Genomic DNA, 26,622 nt, shown 5'->3' with positions numbered 1-26,622 from the left:
CGCATCGTCGGCTGTTATATCACGACCAAAAAATAGTTGGGAAAAGTTGGGTAAATTCAATGTAAGAAATTTTGGTTTCTGTGAGTTTGGTCTTATTATTCCTATCATTGTTGTTACTATATTATGTTCCCCTCAAACTTGGAGAAAACTTTCTTTTCATCGCTGCAGGAAAGAAAGCGCGTATGAAGAATTGATATTCTTTAGCTGCGTGTATTTTTATTCTCACCTCGTGTTCGAAGAATAACGTCGTTCGTAAATTCAAATAACTTTCCTATTGTATTACTTTCACTTCTCCATCGTAAAAAAATATTCCATATTGAATTTTTTTATTTTATCTATAGCGAGACCAAAAATTGCACGTGGCGTGGTGATTTGGATATTCAGAAATCGATGGCATTATTTCCTGCATAATGATCAACCGTACTCGAGTTTGAGAAATTGAATAAGAGAAGTCTTTGAAACTCTTTTGAAGTTGCGTTCTTTTGGATTCATGTCTAGGATAATTTCAAGTTCAGTCAAATCTTTCCTAGGCGAAGACGTCTGTCCCGGTTTAATTAATTCATTCACATCAGCCATTCCAAATCTTTTAAAGTTTAACACATTCGTTCAAAGTCAATGTTATTCAAATTGATACGGACCGATTAAACGTTATCCACGAGTTTCCGGACGCCATTAGATCCTTTGAAGTATCTTAAAGTTCAGCAACATCTTTCAATGTAATTTGAATACGCTTCAGGCTGTGTCACATTAATCAAGCTCGTTTGTTGATATTCCTTCAAAATCAAAATGGATTTCATTCGAAGTCCTTCGAAATTGGGTAAAATCATTTGAAGCTAGGCGAATTTGATCTTGACAAATCAAAAAAATCTATTCCAAATCCTCTCACGTTATAAGTCTCAGAGTCTTGTAGTTCCGAAATTTCGGTGCCATCCTTGATGTGTTGTCTGCAGTTTTTTCTCTCCCAAATGTTTCACTTCGAATCCACTCCTCTTCAATTCGCCCAATTATCCAATACAGTTCGCGGTCCACCTACAAGCTACCAACGAAAGTCAAAACAACCTTCAGAAAATACTTGCGAGCGATTGCGAACTCAGGGTTGCATTTATCATTTCACCTTAACGGGGCTTCCTGACTATGAGTGACGTACGACACTTCCGGCCTCCGGAATGTTGTGCTTCGCGTATAAATACCTGCCTTATACCCGCCTACATATCCTCGCACAAACAAAGATTGTGAAACCATAATCACGGCAGCATGTCTTCATTACCATAACGTTTATACACGCTGTTGGTGCCACGCTTCACTCCTACCGCGAGGTGAGCTGGTGTACTTCTCAGCTGTATGTATGTACAACCTGACAAAACAAATAGGTAACGGGTAATTACCGTGCAATATGCCTCTGAATAACGGTTGTAAGCTCGACTCATGCACAGCCTGTAATTGAAGTAAAACGAACAGATAAGCGAAGTGCACGCTATCTTGGGGGCATCACAATCAGGTTAGAGGCCACTGGTATTAAACCTTATACTCTACATGGTTGAACAACAGATACTTCTGTTTCAATATTCTTTTGCATTTTTTCTCACACCTTGGGGTGGTATCCAAAATTTTGTGGATAAAATGGCATTCGATGATCCTATATTCAAAAAAGTAGGATTTAGTATAATTCTTTCTGTGGCGATATTGCATAGAATTTAAGAGTACGAGACCATAACTACATTATCGACCGTGTCAGCTCTGTCGATTCACTGATTTCTGCCTTACCAACCGACGGTCGGTAATGTAGTTCTATTCTTGTATTTTTTGTATTCCATTTAGTGGCGATTCTCACAAAAACAATTCTACCAATTATGCGAAAATTTTCACGGTAGTATGTTATTATTTTATTCTCCTCGACAGGAATTTTTATACTGTCAATTCTGTTGTTGAAAATTTCTTCAAATTCTTAAGAATTCACCGTAACAAATTTCTTCGAGTAGTCATGTTTCGACGAAAAAAAATATTCTCCATAAAGAAGTCGAACAAATTAGAATGAATTGAGAAACGGAAGGAAAAGAATAATATATTCACTTCTCGGTCGGTAGTTCAGGTAATTTTCGAAAGATTACCGATCACTGTACCGACGGATCAGTGCTGCAGGCTGTTGGTGTGTCATGTCGCGTTGAGTATTTCCCGAGCATTTTCAAGGGTAGTCGGGGGTTGTTCGAGTTGGCGGCTTGCCAGAACCAACAAGTGTTTCATTTGGCTATAGCATGCGGTTCTATATGTCGAATCACCGATTCACCGGATGAGCTGCTGCTGGTTACAACGGTCTGTACCCACAAAATGAAATTCGAATAACAGAGATTCTCGCCCCTGGTTAACAAGCCATTCTAAACTCCTGCAGCGTGATGCTTGACTGATGTTAAACAATGTTTCTCGCTTTATTCGATGTCAGATCAAATATTGACTGACTATACATACGTGTGTATTTATATGCGAGTCGAAGCTTTCATCACCGAAATTTTTCCATTAAAATTTCAACCATTAATTTGGAAATTGAGTATTTTTAGGTACAAACACTCAGCGATAATTTCTTCGTTTAATCTGAAATTTCACGAGCTTTTCGCTTGAAGCGAGAGTTTTTTGTCTCCCAAAGTTGTGCCAAATCAGGGTAAAATTTATGATAGACTTATTGAAAAAAATAAATAAATAAACACCTTCACCCAATTATTCGATCATCTTTTCAGGAAATAAATTAGCAAATGAAATTTACTAATTTAATTACTTCGTTTATTCACGAACGTTGACCGAATCAATCTTTTCTTGTACGTTTCAAAATTTTTCTCCTTAAAATCTTTCAAACAATTAGACTATTTCCTAATTTTTCAATGAGATTTTGGTCGGAGAAGAATTGAATTTCTGATCACAAAATTTGTAACGACTTTGAAGAATTTCATTATCACTGTTGAATCGTTGTATAGAACTCAGACCATACTGGTCAGTATATTTTTTGAAAAATTGTAAAATAATTTTCATTTCAATCAACTGCAATCGAATACAAGTTCCTTATAATCTTCGACCATCGCGACAAGAAGAATCGCTTTTGCGATCGATTATATGGAATTCTGTAACTTTGGACGAGTACCTGAGGAACGATGATTGTTACTTTTGACTGGAAAGTCAAGCTCAAAAAAAGTGACGAATTCCCTCGATTCAAGTGTCAAGTGAGATAGGGAGGGTAAAGTTAAGTTATAAAGTTTAATAATCAGGAATTCTCAGGATCATGAACGATGACGCATTTTTATTACTTTAATATTAAGAATTATTATACCGAGGGGAAAATTAAGCGCGAAAGAAATTTTCCGCAGGTATGAATGTGTTTGAGGACGGTTAACGTCAAGGTGATGAAACTATAATTTACAAGTTGAATTGGAATTTACGTTGAAAGTTAGTTGTGGCATTTTTCGTCCGAGGTGAGGGAAGAAAAGTTGGAAATGATGACCACGTCTTCATACATCTTTTAAACTTTTGTATTTACTTCACGTATCCAGACGCGTAATGTTATTCAAAAGGCTGAAAGAGAGGGAGAGAACTACGTGTGATTTTTTTGAATTCTTTTTTCTCCTCTCTCGATTAACTTGGAACTTGAAATTTATTCGTTGTAGAATTTTTAACGAGCCGATGCTGTAATTAGTTCAATATTACGCAATTGCGCTTCAGTACTAATTAGTTGAGTTTATTATTTTATTTTTTACGTTATGGCGATAATACAAGTGAACGATCATAAATATTTTACAGTCGTAAAAACATACCTCCGGAAACTCTGCAGAACTGCTGCTCATTACCTAATTACGCTTCGCGAGAAACGGGAGCAGACACACAAACATACAATCATGTACTACGGATAAGAAAATATATCGCGAGAGCGGAAATTAATTTTTCAATAATCGCAGCTGTTCTCCAAATTATATACATCTGTTCCGCAAGTTTACGGCTCGGTGGAGAAAATTATAACATTTTATTAATCAACAGAAAACAACATTTTTTATTACTGCACTGAGAAAACAGTCCGAAATAAATTTATTATTATTATCAAATTTCAGCTGAGCCAAATATGCGTTTTTAAATATTAACAAATTCCTATCAATTATTTTTGGCTTGTCTAAAATGTATTAATAATAAAAAAACATTTATTTCAATATTATCTAAATACACGTTTTTTAACAGTAAATCAACTCTTTTCTCAGTTTGATTCTCATTTCATGTAATAACTGAGCACTTATTATCGTAATATGTATGTAAATAGTAAGAATAACTACTTTTACTGGTTTAAAATAAAAACTGGTTGACGCGAGAACTAAAACGACGTAAAATGTCACGTGAATTTATTTTTCATGCAGTTATAAACTCTGGTTAGTAACAGTGAAAACAATTTCATACTTTCACTGCTTACGCGAAATCTCATTTTTCCTGAACCGATTACCAATTCTGTCCACCGATGTATTTATTTATTTATTTTTTATATGATCAGAAGAATTTCCAATTTTTCACTCAACTTTTCTGCATACTTCAAGTCTGAATTTACTGATGACCATCATTTGCTGCATGATGTTGCTTTGTACCGAGTGATTCTGCATTTTATTCCTCGATCAGAAACAACATATCTGCGTTGTGCAGCCTTTACATGAAGAGTGGCAGCGATTAGGATACGTCTGATACACGACTGGCTGCAATGCAAGAGAAAAATGTTGATCGTAAAAATTTATCGTTTCTCCAGCTGCCAGCTCTTGTTCAACGATTTTCTGCAGCCTCGTCGCTTTGCCTAGGTATTCCCAGGAACTAGTGCAATTTCACCTCGATACGCGGAGAGATATTTCACTGCAGAAACACGATTCAACGGGCTGAAATCGAAAACGAAAATAAAAAATTCTTCTCCTTCCGAACCCAGTGACAAATCATGTATGCAAGAGAAATTTTTATTCCGACATTTTCATCTTCCAAATTAGAGCAAGTGTGTAAGGGATGGTGGGGCAAAATGGGCCCCTTAAGAGAATATGCCTAAAATCAGAATAAAATGTTTAGTTTTCATATTAACAATTATGTTAAATTATTATCTAGCTTTCTCGACAAAAAGTCATCATAAATTCAAGTTCAGTAAATCATTTGACTTTGACGAGTTGAGAGTAAAGCACAACTTGAAACGTTTCACGTTATGAGATGTGCAATTACTCGAGTAAATAATTTCTGGATAATTTATATTTAATAAAAAGTTCAGGTGACTTATTTTATCCCTTGTTACTTAAAAAATTACAGGAGGCTCACTTTGCCCCCAAATTTTTTGAGATAAAAAAAATTTTAAGGTGCCCACTTTGCCCCACCCTCCCTCACTTTTGTACCCTACTTAATGTCAAATCGAGACAACAAATAGTTACCAAATTTTACTACAAATCGAACGTTCATCATGGATCAGCATAAACAGGTCAGAACTTATCCTATTGTTTATCGTAACATAAAAAAAAAAACATAAAAAAAAAAGCAGACAACGTCTGTTCTTTTGACTGTTTAGAATCAAATACACAAAAATCGCGTGAAATTCTGTCGAAAAATCAACGACAATCGTTTCATACACTAGCCTATAATTTTCTACTGGACGATATTTCATTCCAAAATCGTCAATATCTGTGTATCAAATAAGCATGTTTGAGTTCGTTGGACTGAGAACTCAGTCCTAATCGGTCGAAAATCGTAATAAATATTCAAAAACTTCCCTGCATAGACATAATTAGTCTTCATACGTCCACCGGTACACATCGCATGCTCATAATTATCGTTATAATTACTAGCTGACGTTGTTTTCAATTTGTGGTATCATTAGCCTCTTATCGTCCGTCGGATCTTCTACTGTCAGCATTTTCTTCTGTCAAATATTAATTTCGTTGGGGGATTGTTTGTTTATACCATATATTCACAGGGTTTCCGAACAAAGAAATATATTTCATTGTCAGTCACGTTTTCCTCAATTTTACAACGACGATATACCAAGTGTTTCGAGCGTAGGGTCCCGAATTTTTTTTTTTTTTTTTTCTCCACACGAATTTTATTTTTGAACATTTGGGATACACATATATCGTAAATTGGATCTTTCAAGAAGCTGCTTGAAATAGACTCTTTTCAAATCTTACGACCATGATATCTGCACTTGAAATCATCTGAAACAAAAAATTCAAAAGGATTTTCACAAAGTACTCGTTTCGCTAGGGCATGAACTAGGAACATAATCGTGGGGCTTTAAATATTTTTTTAAATTTTTTCCCTTTTTTTTCACCGTAAACTGCTTATAATTTTTTTAAACATTAATAAAAAGTTATATTACTAGTTAATGCCAAAACTAGACATTCGGTGAACATCTATGCAAAATTTTGGCTAAATCGGATCATTAGATCGGCTGGAATCGTGGTTGTAAGCTCGAAAAATGCAGTTTCGAGAAAACCGCGCTTAAAGTTTTTTTGCGAGCAGCTCGTTTATCGCAAAAATACAGGAAACCCGGAAAAGAGGTTCTTACATTCAATTGGAGATGCCTGCTTCATAACGTAAGCCTTCTGTTTCGTAAAAAAATTCACTCCGATATGCTTTGGACTTTCTTATTTCAGTACGACGTCCTTGTGACGCCTCTGGGCCTTCCGCAGTAACTCAGTTTTGGACCCGTTCTTGGTTGCTTCATTTTTTGAAAATTCTGAATGAAAAACCTCTCTTAAGAGTTGTTACGAAACATAGATTCGATTTGAAATTTGTCTCGTGATACCATAATCTAAACCTCTTGGGAAGCAGTTTTTACTTACATGCTTTTGACTCATTTCAAAAACAAAAACGTCGGTTTATATCAAAATTTCACGGGATCCCACCGTTAGACGAGAAAATTTTGCGTTCTGGGAGTGACCTGTTGAAATTGGATTCTCTTATTGCTATTTAATTTTCATTCCTGAAGAAATTAAACATCATCGCAGCCTCTATAAGGACCATCAGGATCTCTTCTCTTCCCCGATTTTCTTCCTTTCTATTTTTATCATTGTCTGAAAGGGAACGCAAAGGCACCAGATGTTACCCCTTGCCTCACTCGTATTGTAAACTGAAAAATGACGTTGCAGGTTAGCAGTTTGTCAGTTCCTGTCGGGACCAGAGGGACCTGCTGCAGACCATCAATTTCCAGGACTTGGTACCGAGATAAGGCGATCAAACGACGAGGAAGAGGACGAGGTCAAGGCGGATGCAACGTGAAATTTTCGGCCATTATCAAAGGGGCGAATTGAATGAAAAGAAAAAAATCGCAATGACTGCTGAAGCAAATTAGCGACAACTGCAGCAGAAGGAAGCGAGTGATTCAACCTTCGACCGGATGCTGCATAGCAACGATCATGGACAGCAATCTTAGTACCGGTGGCAACGCTTCGACCACGTCGACGGACAATGCGGCCAGTAATCTCGCGGCGATATTCACAGCCGTTGTTTTGGGCCTGATGATCCTGACGACTGTGATCGGTGAGTAACGACGAAAAATGCACCGCGATTAGATGATTGAAATAATCTTATTCATGGACAGGTTGGAAAACTTGTAGGTGAGCTTGGCTTCAGTGATTCTTAGACGCGTGATTTTTCGACGAGTCCATTACGTTGGCGATCCAGAATCAGATCGCAACGCCACCGCGGAATCGGTTGTGAAACCAGTTTAATGTTTTCAAATATAACTTGATCCATGATCGTAGAATTTAACCTAAAAACACAAAATTTGACGAAACGAAACATAAGATAACTAATGTCCGGAGATTCCAATCTAAAAATATAAAATTTGCCAGTATAACGGAATATAATACAACCCATAACCGTCGAATCTATTCTAAAGATACAAAATTCGACGGTTATAGGTTACGTTATGTTTAGAAAGATTGTTCCGCGACCGGCCGACGGTGGCGCTGCGGTCTGATTTTGTACTGCCAACGTAACCGATTCGGCGAAAAAGCTAATCGTATCAGTGACAGAATCACTGTGGCCAAGTGTACGTCCATTTCATTTATTTCCACTGATGATCGTTTGTAGCGGGGCGAATGAGTTGAGTATTATGAACGCGTGATCGGAGCCGAAAATGGAGTATGTGTTCAAAATTCACGGTAAAAAACATTGGAAGAATCGGTAGGGAAAAAAGTGCCCGTTTTTAATGGATAATCAATAGGAAGATGATGAAGGGTACGTTATTTGAAAGCACGTAGAGCTTTCGTAAGTGTGAAAAATTTTCTACAACAAATTTTAGAATTAAAGAAGGGTGAAAAGAAGAAGAAGAAGAAGAAAAAAATACATTAAACGGAAAATTCCCGAACCTGCATTTGACGTTTGATAACACTGAGCAGGAAATTCGCACGCTGTTTTTTGCACTGGCCGTTTTTATATATCTCCCCTTGATGCAGAAAAGGAAAGAGATGTTGGTTTAGCTCGGATGAAAAAAATTTGACGGAAAGATAAAAGGAGGCAGTGTTTTATAATATACGTGATTTTTGACAAGAATTTTACGATTATATAAATATTGGCCATCTTCAAAGAGATTCCTGGTCGAAGTTTCAAGAATTTTATATTGTGATAGATTAATAGCAGCTTCCGAATATCTTCGCAAGCTTCGTAATTCTAAATCGTGGATCGTGTGATCGATTATGCCGAATTTTTGACGATATTAATGCACGGGGTAAGAATTCTCAAAGTTCGTTTCAATTCGGTGGTTAGACTCGATTTAAAATGACTTTGAATGCACTTTTATCGAACAAAAATTGAATGTTAAAAAGGTGACATAAGAAAAATAGGTATTTTGGAAAAAAAAAAAAAAAAAAAAAAAAAAAACACCAACTACTACGACGGTTGACAAAATCCAATCAGTAACTGAAAATTGAAGATTGGACGGATTTTTTCTAAATAAAAAATGCAATCATAGAATACAATATCGAAGAAATAACACATAACATTCTGCACTTACGTTAATTAATAATTCAACTGATCAACTCATTACAGAATAAAAAATTTGCAAATTTATTTAATCGAAAATTATACATCTGTTATTTGATAATGTAGAATTCAAAATTTTAACAATATATAATAACTATTACTATCAAAAAAAGAATCACATATTCAAGTCACGATGTTTGATTTCCATTTTGAGCGAATTGATTTTCTTCTTCTTGTAATTCTGCGTTTTGATTTTTACTCCATATTCTGACTTTCCGACACTTTAATTGATCCACTTTTTTTGCACTTAGCAGTTTTTCGCTCAATTTGTTAGTGTGATGCAGTGTGCGTAGTATACTTCTTGGGTGAACAAGGGTGAAGATGGTTTCTCAATGATAGGTGTGTTTAGGTAGGTATACTTAGAAACCTCTCATCGGATTGAGTGCTCGGCTATCATAGGTGTACTATTAGCCTTCGGTTAGTGGGGTAATTTTCTTTTATACGTTTCTCCAATCACTTTGCTCTTACGCGTTACTTTACCTTGTCACGCAATTCCTTATTTCAGTCCATATTATACCTTATATTTATATATACATATATATATTATTTCTATATCCGTATTTTGGTTTTTTCGATAGCCGAACGAATTATCGTCGTATTGAGTGGCTGATTCAAGTCTGATTCGGCGATAAAGGAAGAAAATTATTTGACTGATAATATCGAAACTACCAAATTCCAATTTATTTTTTCGTTCGTTATCCGAAATTTGCGTGAGTGGTTTAAGCATTATTGTTCTTCTTGTTCCTTATGATAAAATTTTTCTATCAAAATTTTATCTAAAAACTGATGGGTGGTTCTTCAGATGAAAATTTGATACGTGAATTATGATGCCTACAAGATTGAAAAAAGAAAAAACAATATGAAATAAAAAAAATTGTCTTCCGATCAAATTCAACACCGAAGGAAAATTTTAGCTCATATGAATTCATTCGATTTACTGAAATGGTCCACTTTCAACTGAATTTCATTCGATCGAAAATAAATGTTTGCTTGTAACTATGAAATGAGAAATCATTTATTGTTATAGTTGAGTAGGGAAAACTTTTGTTGATATTATAAAATTAATCAATTTCAATTTGTTATATTATTTTAAATTTTTAAATATTCAAATTCTTTCATTAAATTGCAACATTTTCTTCGCCTGATGGAAATTTGGGAATTGTTGCTATTGAATGATCTATATGAGCTTTTACCTGGATATGCGATGTATAATACCGTATTAAAAGGACATGAAAAAGGACGAGGAAAAGAATAAATGCATTTACGACAAGCCAGGACCGATTTGAACCTTGTAAGAAATTCACAACCTTGGAAAAAGTATTGCGTGAAATACAGTCAGTTCCATTTAGACCTGCGAAGCTTGTAAGCTTTCCTTCAAATCTGACTAATTCACGTCAGTCTAAATCCAAATTTATTTATGTCCACCATCCCTCAGAAATATGCAAGTCTCTGCGGTACAAAAAGGCTGAACCACGTTCGCATAAATTTTCCACATTTTTTATTACCGTATGAAGAAGAATAAATGCTTGAATACGAAAATGGGAAAATGTTTTAGAAGCTCTTATCGTTTCATTGGTAGAAAAATATTTGACGCAGGTATGAATGTGAAAATATTGTTCGGGTTTTCAGTTATGTTTGTATTTAAATGGAGAAAGTTTGAAAGTCACTTCAACAGAACCTTATAGATTTTTCGAGAGTACTATTCCAAAATCATCAATTATTGCAGATCTAATGCAGAACACGAAGTAATCAGTGACACAAGTAGGTACGAAAAGAAGTACAGAATTTTTGTAATTCTTTTTCAAAACCATCAAAATAACTGCAGAGTTCCAAAGTTCGAAAAAAATATCGGTGCTTGATAAGTGGAACAAAAATGTCAAAAAGTACGAATTAAAATCAGAGTTTGGTAAATTTATAGTGTATCACGCAGTATCCCTGAAATTTTTGATTCAGGAAAAATGTCTTTTGTCAAATTTCAACGAGTAAAAAAATTCTGCCAATTTGAAACACGATTCGTAAATATGTGATTATTTTCAAAATATTGTTTCTCGTTCATTTTTGATAATTTCTGACTGTTTTTCTTTTTAAAAAAACATTTGATTTATTTCTTCGGTTTTTTGTTATTTTTTTCGTCTGAATGGTTTTTAAATTGGACAGGGAATTTTGTAAGGAAAAAATATTTACTTTTGGGTGCAGAAAACACATCACAGGGAGGATTAGCGTAGATTCATAACTTTGTAAATGTTCACATACATTCCGCAAGATGGCGGAGCGATCTTCACTGTAACAATTGACGCCCTCTTAGAATTGACACCCTGTAGGACTAAAATTTGAGTAAAAACCTGTATATTACAAACGTTAAACCTCAGAGACCTGCGTTTTTGAGAATATTTCTATGAATTTATTTGGAACCAATTTTGGGAGCAAATTTAGTTACAAAGACTTTGTCACAAGAGCACTAAAATTTCCCAAAGTTGCATGAGTTTCAGCCTGATTCGGTGTCAGGGTGACATTTCCCGAGGCGCCATAACGGCTTCACGTCCAAGATGATACCTCTCCATACAACATTGATATAGACACCGCACTGATGGCTATACCTACACGTTATATACGATTACATGGTTACCTAACCTATACGGTTACCAACCAACCAACCAGCCGTCCTGTTAGCTGCGGTATATGCTGCATCTGACGGGACACGATTCTCAGTTTATCTCCAAAGCATGCTGCCCACAGACCTAGAATACCCAGGGCATAACCGACCCGTGTAACTTTGCAGGCTCTACCAACGTCACTTGCACGATATATTGCGTTTATACCGTGCAGATTAATCGCACAGAGACTCGTGTGTGGAAACTGTACACCCACATGTGCTCGAGACGAATCGAATTTAAGAATGAGTGTAATCGATTATTTTTCAAACCCGATAATTTTCACGTGGAATGCCCCATACATATATATATATATATATATATATATATATATATGTATGGGGCATTCCAAGTGAAATCGAAGAGTCATTTCCCCCAGGTCATCAGATAATTCCATAAATTTTTTTTCGCATTGATTTCACTTCATAGAAAAAGACTAATTTTTTTGAAGAATTTTCTCGCTACTCCTTCAGGTGGTGTAAAAAAAAGGGATAACAGAAAAAATACAATTTTTTCGTAAATACGTCATGACTCCTCGATTTCACTTGGAATATCCCATATGTATATATATATATATGTATGTATATAATGTACATGGAATGAATGGGATAACATATTGCAATTGTAAATGTATTTAAATTACCATGCAGTGCTAAACTGGTTCCATTGAAGCTTTCAATCATTCGGTTTGGTTGGGTAATTCGATCGAAACTCTTTGGACAAGCCGCACGTCACGATCAGGCCGATCGGTGCATCCTAGTATTTACAATACCCGCCGGTTGACCGTCGGACGAAAAATGGCAAATTTACCCAAATGAATCCAATATAACAAAGTGACGTATTCGAATCGATTTCGTTGGGGAATTATTTTTTCTTTGATTGATTTATTTATTTTCACCTCGTTAAAAGCCGATGAAAATTTCTGATGATGTTGCTGCAACGTTTTACATCACAACGTTTCACGCACGTATCTTCTTACACTGCAGGGGGTGCGGAATAATTTCCGAAAGCAAAGCTCTGGAATGAAAGGAAAGTGATAAAACTAAGATTAGCCTGCATGCGGAGCCGGAGGTGCGTCGTTTAATCTCTTCAATCTCACGGAATGGCTTCAATCCCTGTCACCCGTACCATTTTCTCCCTTTTACTACGTCCCTGGGAAACTAATATACTATCGTAATATTAAAAATGTACAACGGAATCGGAAGGGTTGTAAACAAAATTTATACTATTGGTGGATCACGTTTTTAACAGGTTTTTAATTTTTTTTTTTTTTTTTCGTTTAAGGGGTTACATACAGTTGAAATTTTCAAAATATCGATTTTTATTTTATTTACATTTTATTTTTGTAATGTACATATATTTGAGTACACGCACACAGAAAGTTTCTTGTCAATCCGACAAATATTGACAAATTGAAATATTTAGAATAATACAATACTAATAGTTCAGATATCAAATTTTTTTGAGCTAGTCGGTAATTGGTATAAAACAAAAATCAACATGTAAAATCTTTATAATTTACCGATAGCGAAATTTGTAATTTAGCATCACGTGAATAAATTATCGTTGCCCAAAATCTAACTCAGATGATTTATCGAGAATTTATTCACGAATAAAACGAACTGCTCTTAATCGGAATCGGACAACGCGTTTTTATTTTTCGATGAAAAATACTAGAAGAATTTTGTTTATCAGTAATGTGAGATGAATTGTTATTGAGAGAACAGTGAGGTAGATTGTTAGTTATACTAAAATGCCATCGAGATTATGCACGTCACGTGAGTGGTAAAATTTTGAATTATACAAGTCAAGCTGTGTTCCAGTGTAAAAAAAAACAAAACAAACTGTTTAATAATTATTTTTATCAAAGCTAATTAAACAAAGTAATTCTCACGTCAATGGAGAACGTTGATTAGATTTCATTTCTCAGAAATATATTAATTTCTCCATTCACGGTAAAAGTTGAAGCCGCGGCGTAAATTGAAGTGGAAAAAAGTTATGTCTGATTGCCATAAACCGATTTCATAAGAAGACAGCATTAAGTTGTTGCGTTTTTTTTAAATCTCGAAATTCCATCAGCTGGATCGTGTAATCTCCTCTACTACTATACGAACTTTATGAGTTTACATACCTATAGAGCTTTATTATTGCTCAGCAGTATATAGTGCTCTATATGTATGTGATAAAGCTTTTGAAATGAATTTTTAATGACTTTAATATACCTTCGAATTCGCGTAATGAATATAACGATACTTGATTGAAGCGTAGAAAGGGAAGTCAGAAGAATATATATTTGTGAATAAAATTGGATTTCAGCCGTAGGCAATCTTCTGATGTGAGGCGAGGGTGAAGCTAAGCGGAACAATCTCTTTGTTGAAAGATATAACAGAATACGATAACGAGTTGGGATACGTATAATGTATAACGGGTTACGTATGACGTGATAATAATAAACGTAGCAATGGCGACGCTCATGGAATTGATTTCCGTGCTGGATGTGAAAATGATTTTCCTGAAAAACTTCTATCAACCCTTTTGATGTGTCTTATTTTCAAAAGCTTGCAGAGTATCTTCATTTTTTTCCTTTGCAGGTATACAATTTATCTTGTAGATCTATATTGTTTGGAAATTTTGTCTTCTCGGGTTAATCTTTTACGTGTACCAATCTTAAACCTAATTTATGGACGTTTGAATAAATGAGGAATACAAGTTATACGAAAAATGGCCAAATATTTTTATTCAAACATCGAATAGATAAACGGAGAAAATCGTAAAAAGGTGGATCGATATAATTGTAACAAAAGTCTTACACATACTCATACCTTGTTTGAAATTTCCCTTACGATAATGGTTAATAATGTTTACTTACAATGATTATTAGAGTAAACTTGCTGATCCTATTGATTCCAAATTAAACAAATCACTCGAAATTAGTGATTGTAAATTGTAGCAAAGCTTAAACTCCATACAATAAAGATATGACAAAATACGACCAATGTTAAACGTAAACAGAATGTTGATGTTACCAATTTACAAAGTTTCGAAAGTGATAAATTTCCAATTATCCGGTAACGAAACTTGAAGTAAAGAAATCAAACTTTTACGAAACAGCAAAGTTCCGAAATGCAATATTTCAAAAATTCAAGCTACGATGGAACAAAGTTTCGATTGTAATTTCAAATGACTTCTTCTTCATCCGACACAACGTCGTAACACACGATATAAAGTAAACACGTATCGTCACATCGAAATACAGAGGGAAATATTCTGTCATCTGTTTCAGGCAATGTCTTCGTTATCGCCGCCATATTTCTCGAGAAGAATCTTCAGTCGGTTGCAAACTACCTTATCGTCAGCCTGGCAGTGGCCGACCTTATGGTGGCGTGTCTCGTCATGCCTCTGGGTGCCGTTTACGAGGTGAGTTAACAGGATTAAACTTAGAAATTCGCTTCACCCCCCGGGGAGGCAATCTTCCTTCGCGTTGGAAAGGAAAATAAAAATGAATACGAAAAACGGAAAAAATAAACATGAAAATAATCAGAGATTCAAGTATGGAGTGTTTTGTCTTGCGTTGAAATTCTGCGCGTGCAAAAAAATAGTTAGCAAAAAATATTTCTCACAACTAATTTTCAACCCCAACGATGCTAATTATTATAACTAAGCGTCAGCTGCGCGTTGAGGATTTAAAAAATTCACAGATTTCCTGAAAAGTACTTTAATTAAATTCAAAATTTTTCATTTCAAATAATTTTCGAATTTTTAAAATCATCTATAAATTCATTCAATTTTATAACGTACAGTACAGTTTCCCTGAGAAACTTTGTTTTGTCTCAAAGTGACTATTAAAATAAACAACAATATTTAATTCACTAGTTATGGACAGAAAAAAAAAAACTTTTTCAGTAAATTTTCGACAAATATATTCAATTTAATATATGTATAGGGTTTGAAATTAAAAGCAACATCTAAGCTCTTGCTTGCAATATTGTTATTTCTCTTTTTCCTGAATTCTAACGATTATACAAATTTGATGAATTCTTGATGGGAATCAAATTAAGCAAAAGGTGTTGAATTTCGCCACAACAGCCTCATTAAAAGAATGAGATAAAAATGAAGAAAGAAAAAACAGCTCGCGTCCCAAGTCCAAACATTGTACAGCATATTTGTTTATGTTGATTCATTTTAATGATTCTACGAGGCAGGGCTTCGCCATACATGCTTATTACAATGGAAACCTGACGACTCGGTGTCCTAAGGTAGGTTACACAATGTGTATTAGAGGCGAAATACGTACAACGACGGAACGAACGCCTCTAAATAATTCAGATCGTCGACGTGTTTCGGCCGGAGGGAATTACACGAAAATGCCGCCACCGTGTAAGCCGCGTCAATTTGTGTTCACCTTAATCACCTCCAGCCTCTGCGAACGGTTCCCCGGAATATTGTTCCACCTGATATTCATATACATATAGATATAACTACGGCCTTTTCTGTCATTTAATTTACAAAAATGAGAGAAAAAGTTCATGCAAATAAAAAATCACTGATAATTGCTTGTGCTAAGTATTGAATTGATTTTTTTTTTTTTTTTTTCAACTAACTATTAGATACAAAGTTTGCTTTTGTAGAAACCAGAACGATATTTTGGAGTCTAAGAAAAGTTATTTTATGAAAAATTTCAAAATTTAAATAAAGTTCAGTTTTGCATTTAAATGACTCTTTTTTAAAAACAATATTATTGAGAATTTCTATTAGCTGAATAATTGAAATCATAGGTTTTCTTCAACTTTTAAATAACACTCTCCCGGCTGCAAATTCGAAATTTTTGAAAAAAATAGTCATTCTCATATGTTTAATATCACTTGATACATACAGAATAATCATTTACACAAAAAAAAAAAATTGTTCATTTCAAACTGGTAATGAAAATCATTTTTTTTTCTACAAATCGCTTCGTAAACATATTTTAAGCCTAAAAATATTAAAATATTTAAAAAAAAATTATTTCAATTACAAATATAGCCAAATGAAAATAAAAGAAATTTTTGACAATTAAAGAACTATTCCAAGAACAAAAAAATTTCGTCCAAATCTTTAAATATTTTCTTTTGCTTTTATCCATTTTGCCCCTTTTTCATTCTTCCAACAGTTCAATTTTTCATGCTTCATTTTTATTTTAATGTAGCTTCATTTATCGAGTCATTTTTTACATGTTTCAGAGCGAAATTTGAATTTTTTTTATACGCCCTTTTGGCACAAAATCTTCTCTAACTGCTGTAATACACTCTTTTGGCATTTGGCACACGAATTATTCTCTCATCGTCCTCGCCAAAGACAAAAAACAATTTTTTCAACCATCGATAAAAACCCCGTGTTCTACTTTTTTATGTTTTACTATCGATCCATATTCGTACGATACTTAAATCCGTCGGTTAAACAGGGGCTCAGGACGCCTAGAAGCACAGATAAAATCGAAGCAATATTAAAGGTTGTATATTTCACGTGACACCATAGGGATTGAGATAGGCGACCAAGCCACACTGGATGCACTGTTATTATTACATTATTACAGTTTTGGCTTTACCGGCCAATCCTTGGGCAAAGACAATGCATCACAAATTATTTGCCCCGTCCGCCTCACGTGAATTACGCTTCCCATGGAACCTCGGCTAATTCAACTGCATACGATATTACTAATGGATCGTGAATATATCGCTATCGCTTCAATTCCACGTACATATAATGGATTCAGGACTAGTACCTACGTCGTGCAGTTTCAAAGCATGCTTTGAGAAAATTGCAAGTTTCATTTTTCATCATTTTTATTCCATATTGAATGAATTTATTCAACCTTGTAAGAGTATCTCAAGTTTCTATTTATGGTGGAAATTAAATCAGAATACAGTAACTTTTTTTTTTTTTTTTTTTTTATTGCAGAATGTGATTATTAAAAATTTTTTTTATGAAAAAAAATATGACAAGGGACGATCTTTTGCGAATAATTATAAATGTTGATTAATTATAGTTTTTTTTTTTTACCCTAATTTATAATAAAATAAAGAACAAGAAAATACCATTACGACAATGGGGTTATAAAATTCTTTTCATGACTTGAAAATTTTGATTTTCTACTCTAAAATTCATTGAAATGAAAATTTAAAAAATAGAAGATATTAGAAAAAACCCGAAACGTTTTTGCAACGAGGAAAATCCCTCAAAAACCTTTTAAAAAAAAGTAATGTAGTCTTGGGTGCCCAATAGACTGCGAATTACAAAAACACGTCAGGATTTATCTAAGTAAATTGTATATTTCGAATACAGCTGAACATGTAAAAAAAAAATTTTTTTCCTGTACTCCATTGTTTCTGATTTTAAGCAGTTCAATGAACCACGAGGTTTTGAAATAATTCATCATCGGTAACTAATTCGGCAAATCGAATTGAAAAATATTTTTGATCATAATTCTCGTCCATTTCTTTTCCAATCTGTTTTTTTTTTTTTTTATTTTTTATTTCTTCTCTCACAACGTTTCAAATGTTGAATGAAATAACTTTTACGCTTCAAAGTTTATTAGAGAATTTTTGAGAGAGATAGAGAGACAAGTAAAGTCTACACCTTCAGTGAAATAAAATTTGTGATACAGTTAGGGATGAATTGGCACAAGACTACAATTTCTCGCAGTGCAGCTGCGGGTACTCTCAGTGGCTATTTTTTTAATTTTTTTATTCATTTGTCTATTTTTTGTAATTTTATTATCACTTATTCATTTTATTTCAACTCTTCTCAGCCAAACTTCACTACTGTTTTATAGTTCTGTTGATGGAGTTTCTTTGTCTGCTGCTGGTGAGACCTGCTTCGTCCTCCCATCCTTGTGCACATCAAGCTCTCACGACTCCTTGTTATATCCGGTAGTACTTCCGGTGCTGATGTACACCATATACCTCTCTATATACAATAAATATATATATATATATATACATATATATATATATATATATATATATAAGTATTGTTCGTATAAAAGTTCGTCGCGCCTCTTTTCCGCCCATTATTACGTATATCTATATATCTATACACGTATAAAAGAACGTCAGTGACACAGTCTATGCGTGTACAGTTTCACCGGATTCTCATACGATAAACAACTTCCCGCATGTATATATATATATATACACATATATATATGCTAAAGTTGCAGATACTCGAAAGAGACGCAGCTGCCGGCGTCCTCATTTTTCGCACAAGCTGACGGCCTTTTTAGTTGCAAATATCTTCATTCTATTCCTCTTTAAAGAAACTTCACGTCTTTATCAAATTTTTAAGGGAGGCGTGATGTGATTAGGATAATGCAAACGTTTGTATTATACGCGAGGAGAAAAATCGCCTGGATGTTATCGCCGATTACGATATATATGGTAGGAAGAACCTAACAGTGAAGGATGTTCAAAGTATTTGGTACAGTCCTGCGTTAAAAAGATGTTAATACTATGATTGAAATTTTCTTGAGATATTTCTTTTTCTTCTCCAATTCAAAGTTCCGTGGGATAGTAAAAGACAAAAAAAAAAACTTTTGTCTTCTTACACGTGGCGTCGAAGATTATGAAACGGTAAACCGATCTATGGGTCTATTGGAAATTGTCCACCTTGTACAAAAGGAAGCTGTTAGATAGAATCACGTATTGAAATGTAAAATTTTTTTAAAGTGTAAATTTGGAGCCCAATTTACCAAGTATAAATAGGAGCTTAGTCATAAAAAATATCAGAGAGTCCGTATATTAATCACGATTATTTTTAGGGATCCATACGCGGTCTCAGAATTTTCATCTACAAAGTTGACGTTGATAAAAACGAGGTCACATGTCATATAGTTGCGAATTACGAAAGTATACATATATGTCAGCTCATATATTTTTCACCTAAGTTATTCCTTTCATTCGTACAAAGTCACAGGTACATTTGATACGTTATTGTAATCTCCAACTATGCGGGGAGAGAAGAGGGAGGGGAAGGGGGGGGGGGGGGGGGAAGGATATGTTCGCTTAGAGAGAGAATCTCCAAGAAGGAGTGGAAAAATCTCATCTTACTCGCTCGGCACCCTTGGGAATTCCTTGCTTCGCTTCTTTATCTCCTTCACTACCTTCGCTACCTTCACTCCGCGTGTGCGTGTGTTTTTCTTCTTATTCATTTTGTTTCTTTGAATTTTTTTTATTTTTTTTTTCTCGTTTCGTTTCGTTTCGTTTTGTTTTTTTGCTTCGTACTTTGTCCTTTTCTTTTCATTCCCGCCGCAAAGGGTTGCGCTCACTGAGGATATTTCAAGCCCTCTACCCTCTCCACATTCAGCGAGGTATTCTCGCAGCTTCGGTGTAATACCCTCATCTCGAGCGGCCTTTTTCCTATTTATTTTTCCCGCGACTGACATTTTTCATACGTACGTACCATGTCTGTTCCTGCCTTCTACTGACCAACTCGAGTGTTGTCTATACACCCGTACAGCAGCTCCGTTACTGCTATCGATCAACGACTCGTTTCACACCCTCAATACGAGCTCCGTCGGAGATTCGCTTTGTTACGTTCTCTGTTTATGGCTTATGTATACAGGACCAAACCTTGATTGTCCACTGTTTACACGTGGTTAATAAAATATCGCCGGTTTATTTGAAACAATTGACAAGATCTACCCTCTGAGCGCGGATCTACAACCTGTTATACTTTGCGTTTACCGCATCAACAAAACCGAAATTTTCATATCGACATTGCGACTTGATAGTGAAAAGAAGGATTTATTTAAACATGTGAAACTAGTTTGACGCGTGACATCCGAAGGAGGGAGAAAAAATGTTCACTTGAGGTGGGTTATGGATTGATTAAAAAAGAAAAAAAAAAAAAAAAAAAAAAGAAAGGATTGAAATAGCGTCACCCTTCCACCATACCTACACGGCATATTGTCCGTATAAAGTTGGCCGTTGGACATGCGAAGAGGTTCGACGTCAAGGGAGGATGGAGCGCATTCTTGGGATATTTTTTTCCTTTCATTCCCAGCCTGGTCCCTGATCAATGTGGTAAGGATTGCGCATATATTTGCACTCCACCGCCAGTGTAGGTGTGCGTGTGGAGAGACGAGGGGGGGAGGCTGATGTATGCCTGCTTGAAAGTCCATTCGTGTTATTGGAGTTTTCTCTCGAGAAGACGCGAAGCGTCTGCCTGTCGTCGAGGATTCACCGAACCACCCTGAGAATCAAGCGAATCAAGAATCAAGAGTCGGGAATCAGGAATCAAGGATGCATTAGGTTTCTTCTCTAGAATCGGGAAATGAAAACACCGAATCTCTCAACGCACGCACCTTACTTCTCTGCGTTCATCTCACCGCGACGGTGTCTTGGCTTCATTTCTAAAACAATCAGCCAAGATTCTTTCATTCCGTGTCATACCGCGTTTGTTTTATTCGGTCATGTTATCCTACCGTACTCGGAATCTCTGCTGTCGCAAAGAATTTCTTGCAAGTAATTCCGCAGATTGAATCTGTGGTTAGTTGCCGCGTGTCCTGAGACTCGAATTGCCTCGAAAGTTGCCGCATTTTCGTTGTTTTTAAAGAGAGATTTTTTAATTTTGAACAGGAATTATTCGAGGCTCTGGATTTCTACTGAACGAATGATTGACTCGGATTCTTGATTCGGAGAAAATATTCACAGAAATCTGTTGAACATTAAACTGTTTTGAAATTCGCAATCTTTTGGTAGTATAATAATTATGACACTATAGCAGAAGTTGAACAGACAGAGGCGTAGATAAAAGCATCGTCACAGAATCCGGATTTTTTCTTAAAAATTGATTATTCAAAAAAGATGATATTGTGTAAAATTGTTAAGAGAGAGTGAATAATTGATTGAAGTCCAGAGTTGATTGATTGATTGATTAAAATTGCCTTAAGTCGATAAAAATTAATGAATTATATGCAACCGGTAGAAATTGACAGGCCAATTAAATTTCTTACCTTAACTTAAAAACTAGATATTCCAACGAATTCACAATTCACCGGCGGTGTCGGAATTTGGTTTGGCCGTACTATAACCTGCCCAAAAAGATCAGAGGATATACTGATTACACCGAGGGTGGGTGTCGATTGGCGTAAAGGGTTCAGGGGAGCGAAAATTTTCCCAATCAGAATTAGACTCGGCGTGAATATGCAATTGACACGGTTTCAGTCGGAGGGATTGTTTATCAATTTGGGGGCCCGGTTGGCTAGGTGGAAATAACAGTGGAGGGTGAATTCAGGGTGAATTAAACATCAAATAGAAGCGGGTTGGCGGTGGAGGCAGCAACGATGTTCCTACACGCTCATCACGAGCGTACGCAGTTCTGCGAAGTTGTGTCAAAAGCAAGAGAGCTGGCGAAGAAAGTTCAAAGTTCTCTTTGCCCGTAGGTATACACACAGAGAGAAGGGTAGCTGAACTAAAGGAGAACTTGGGGAAAGTTAGCGCCGAGTGGAGCTGGTGAAGTTTAAGTATCAGGTACACCCGACTGGAGTCAGACTACGCTCTCTAACAATCTAACGGTGGTCTAATCTAATAGGTGTGTGCACCCAGTGCTAGGTGACCACGACGAACAAGTCCAAGACGAAGGGAGGAAAGGGTTGAGCTTGGACTCGGTGATATTCACTGCGAAGATAGTCGAAGGACGAAGGGGTAGTCGGGTGTGTTCAACAGCTCAGAATACGAAGTGGTTACACAATTGGGTATAGTGAAAGGAAACAGTCGGACAAACTCGATTAAACGAATCGCCGGGATCTATACGAACGAATTTACCATTCATAGTAATCACTGATTACCATTTTGGTAGAGAAAAGGAATAACTGCTTTCCTACCGGGGTTAATTACATCCTGCATCATTAATTTTCGAATGTCCGGTGAGCTGGGTACCGACTCTTGGTCCATTAATGGGCTCGCGGTTATTCGTAGTATACGCATAGACGTTATATGAACACAACTTCAACATTGAATCTTATCGTTTATTTGAATATTAAAATTATTATGTGGTCAATGAGTAATTCATTTTTTTTTTTACTAATCTTATTGTTAGCATATACCGATACATCATGACCATGTAGAACCAAATTTATTTCGAATACTTGTTAATTTTTTTCATCACTTATCTATATTCTGTAATTTCACAGACTATCAGGAGTTTTAGTGAAATTCAAAAGATACGCTTGAAACGTAACAAAATAAGCTTCTGGCCGCGCATGCGCAAGCTTGCAGAATTTTCATGCAGGCTGACCACCACGAGTATCAGCTGTCAAACTTAGTTTATGAAGGTTATGTAAGTGATGAGAAGTTTCTCAGGATAATCAGGTGTCAATCACTTGCCTTAGTGATGCGGAAAGGTTTCGCAGGTTTTTATTGTCCACCGACTGACGACCTATAACTGCTATGAGTCGTCATAAACAATTTAACTTCAAACCGTCACTCGACTCGGAAGAGTTAAACGTTTCGTTTCTCGGCTCGATTAAGTTGGTCAACCTGCATCGACGATGGAGTCTCACCCTCCAATAGATTTCGGTTATCTCACGCATGCGCCGTCGGAAAAACAGTCTGCTAGGCTTTACCGGTTCTTCTCGGTAGGTAAGTACGGATGATCAGCATGAAACGAAGGCTTTCAGAACGTGGACTTCACAGGGTGAGCTATCACAAGATAGAGCACATCCAACAAACGTGCAAGCGATGGCCGCTGTATGGCGTGTATGGGGTGGCACGTAAAGGTCAGGGGGAGGCTGAACTTGCGGGGGTAAACGGTGTTGCATTACAGTCAGGGGCCGCATGTGTAGGTGACAAGCTGGTGAGTACAAAATGCCTCGGAGGCACCCGCAGCAGGGTGAGGATCAGGAAACGGCGGTCCTTCCGGCTCTTCTCGCTTCGGATATTGCATACCTGTATATTGCGATCGCTATTTTCTACCGACAATCTAGCCGCCTCATCTTTTTTGCACCCTTTGGAAGAGGCGTCATGCTAACGACGTTATATGCGTAAATGACGCCGTCTTTTGAGGATGTGCGGAATGTACAGTCAGGTCAAAACAGTGTCGGGGTGAAAACGTGACGTAACGTTATAACTTTGTATTGTACAATCTGCATCAAGACTGACCTGCGAGTACAGGTTTCGTCCAACTAAAAAATTTACATGAAAAAGTACAGAAAAAAATTTCGATACACCTTATTACACCAAAACAATATCAGTGAAATTGCATTATTCTATGATTTCTTTGAATGAAAATTGAAATTGTAAGGAAAAATTTCAGACATGGTTCTATGATTGATAAATTTTTGTTACTTGAGGTTCCAATTTTTGACGATCGTTTTTTGCAATTTTTTTTATTTTTTATTTACTCGATTGTTACTTCGAATCCATTATTCGATCTATTCGAGACATAATGTAATGAAGAATAAAAAGAAAAACAAATCATTCTCGCAGATCTGCGATATAACATAAACGCGCAGCTCAGATATGCGTGATCAAAGACCTGGATGAAAGAACGCTTGTATGAAAAAATCGAAATTTGAGTACTGGTTGAAAAATTTTCAAAAATTATTCAATAATATAATTTCGAAAACATTTCCCTTAAAAAAAAAAACAAAATGTAAGCTGCCCCAAAAGATTATTTAGTGGGTGTTCGCGCTTGAACCTCGCGGACCCGTTGTCGCCTCGCGACGTTGAGGCACCCGGCCGCATGGTGGCGCGCTGTGCGCAAACGGAGTCTAGCGGGCGCATGCGCGCGCGCGATTCACTCAGAATCGAGCGCTCGAGTAGGTAGGACGTACTGCTAAATCTTTTTATTCTGTCCGTGCGTGCGATTACCGCGTTCTCCCCGCGCTCGTCGGGTGTCGAGTTCTTTCCATCTCACGTAGTTTTGAGGATCGCGTTTTTAGGGTTGGTTATGGGAACGGGGTCCACCTCTTGGTGACCTGAGATGCCCGTTACCAGGGGAAGCGTCGACGCGGCGATGCACTTGTCGCCCGAACACAACAGCGTTGGATCCCCGAGAAATCGGGACCGCTGTTTGCACGGCCGTGAGCCATTTTGGACGCTCCCCGTTACCCCACTTTCACGTAACAGTCGGAAGTGCGGCGTGTTGATGAGTTGTACACACTTGGCAGGTAGATTAAGATTATTGAATGATCATTCAATTTATAGATTAATTTGTCTAGTAAGGAAAGCGCCAGCGAATTTATTACTTTGTAGCCTGTCGAATTGATTTTTGTTGAATATATACAGAACTTGCTTCGGCTTTTTCCTCTAAACCGTGAGGGTTTTTGTGCCGAAGCAAGCGCTCTCTTATCTCTCGCGAAATTGTGGACTTTATTTATTCACCCTCTCGCTCACTCATCCCATCCCGATTAGCTTTGGAACCGAACTCTAGACAAGTACCAAACAGTCGGTTTAGAATAAATTTACTTTAATAAAATGAAAGTGTGATTATGCGGATGTATTTTCAAGGGTTTTCACACATATGTCAAGGGTGAAAACTTTTTTTTGTTTACGGTTTGCGGGCCGCACTATATAATATAATAACGGCGTCAAAAGCATATTTCTCCGAATGAATAATGGATATGAAACGCTTATTTGCAAAGCGTTTCGGAGTGCGTATACTCAAGGGCGTTACTTTCCCGTTGTCTGCAGCGCCCTCGACATTTGGACCTGCGAATGAATGCAATGGTCGCTTGCTTTATATCTCTGTACCATTTTCTAATCGTACAATTGACGACATTGAAGAATTATGGCGCTGCCTGCGTCAAGCCTCTCTCGAAAATAATTTTTGAAATTTGTGGTATTCAAAATGCGGTATTTTTAGTTTAAATAATAACAATGATCACTGACTGGGACCAACAAATTAAATAGTTGCGATAAATCGAATGGTCTATACGTACATCCATCGAGAGAGAAATGTTTTCAAATTCTAATCGAGTGTAAATGTAACTTGACAAACGTGACTATTACCCAACGTTGATAGATTTTCGATTTTACCAAATGAAATTCATGCGTGGATCAAGTGACACAGTTACAAATACTCACTCGTCACCATAATATTAGTAATCTTTCCGGTATCTTCCTTTAATACCGGGTAAACAAGTAGCATTCGAGTTTTGTTTAAAAAAAAATTCGCTAAAAGGGTTGCTTCACACACACGGATAATGCAAAATTAAATAACTTGAGCCTCATGCCTTTTCAGGGGGTAGAATTGCCATGCAACGCCATGAAAAATTACTGGAGCAGATCTGATGTGGATCGTCAATGTAGGTAGCACCGTATGAATGTTTTATCTGAATATCATTACTCGAAGTGAAGTGAAGTGAAGTGAAGTGAAGTGAAGCTGCCCAAGTGGCACCGCCCGAAGTGTAGCCCTTTGATGATGGGCGCCAAAAGCTGCAGGTCGTTGGTGGACACTGCGTGTTCGGGATAATTCAGCGTTAAATGCGTGTCTCGAATCCTCTCGGAAAGGCTTAATTACAAGAGTGCTGTGCAGCAGCCCCTCTTTTCTGCTTTTTAAATTTATTTCCCCACTGTGTCAATCCGAAGCCCGTACCGTATCCATGACGTAGATTAATGCTGCAAGTAAAAGCAGCTCCATGAAACGAAAAAAGATATTAATAAAAAAATTCTTCCACCATTATACTGACACCATTATTCTTCTCGGTACAAGGCACTTTAAACAGAGGTTTCGATGGTCCGAATACCTCAAGATTATAACACTGAACCCGGTCTAACAACTTTTCCTGTAGCTATTCAAATTCGTATTTGCGAACTTTTCAGCTCAGTACTTCGCAAGTATGGAGTGTTCAAATCGTATGGAAAACTTTCATAATGACAGTGAATGATTTGCGCAGAATATATTTTTGGCTTCTTTATGGATATTTGGTCGGTGAACAATATGTTAGCTAAGTTTGCGCGATTGACGA

General features: G+C 36.4%; 3 protein-coding genes across 4 annotated transcripts in view; all 3 read left to right on the top strand.

The window, feature by feature from the left end:
* LOC124404231 overlaps nucleotides 1-7,383 on the top strand; it is a 37,126-nt gene extending 29,743 nt beyond the window's left edge. The window contains exon 8 of the mRNA XM_046878203.1: nucleotides 7,128-7,383. The gene's annotated coding sequence lies outside the window, so the exon portion shown is untranslated. The remainder of the gene's footprint in view (nucleotides 1-7,127) is intronic.
* An 11-nt stretch (nucleotides 7,384-7,394) lies between these two features.
* On the top strand, nucleotides 7,395-24,801 carry LOC124404662 (5-hydroxytryptamine receptor-like). The gene is made up of 3 exons (XM_046878995.1): nucleotides 7,395-7,518; nucleotides 14,959-15,092; nucleotides 24,595-24,801. The coding sequence occupies exons 1-3, from the start codon at nucleotides 7,395-7,397 to the stop codon at nucleotides 24,799-24,801; spliced, it is 465 nt and encodes a 154-aa protein (XP_046734951.1).
* LOC124404233 (5-hydroxytryptamine receptor-like) overlaps nucleotides 7,421-26,622 on the top strand; it is a 30,912-nt gene continuing 11,710 nt past the window's right edge. The window contains exon 1 of one of the 2 annotated variants that reach the window (XM_046878208.1): nucleotides 7,421-7,518. The gene's annotated coding sequence lies outside the window, so the exon portion shown is untranslated. Of the gene's footprint in view, nucleotides 7,519-14,961; nucleotides 15,093-26,622 lie in introns of those variants that run through there. The other variant, XM_046878206.1, reaches the window with a different exon arrangement.

This window comes from Diprion similis, chromosome 3, assembly GCF_021155765.1.
Source record: "Diprion similis isolate iyDipSimi1 chromosome 3, iyDipSimi1.1, whole genome shotgun sequence".
In the NCBI taxonomy this organism is placed as follows: domain Eukaryota; kingdom Metazoa; phylum Arthropoda; class Insecta; order Hymenoptera; family Diprionidae; genus Diprion; species Diprion similis.
The sequence above is the reverse complement of the archived record's forward strand: the minus strand, read 5'-3'. Positions and strand labels throughout refer to the sequence as shown.

Bases quoted from the DNA above. Each gene is read 5' to 3' on its own strand.
- LOC124404662 (XM_046878995.1), top strand. From the start codon at position 7,395: ATGGACAGCAATCTTAGTACCGGTGGCAACGCTTCGACCACGTCGACG. The intron at 7,519-14,958 runs GTGAGTAACGAC...CATCTGTTTCAG, and splicing joins GATCCTGACGACTGTGATCG to GCAATGTCTTCGTTATCGCC. The intron at 15,093-24,594 runs GTGAGTTAACAG...TCGCGTTTTTAG, and splicing joins CTCTGGGTGCCGTTTACGAG to GGTTGGTTATGGGAACGGGG.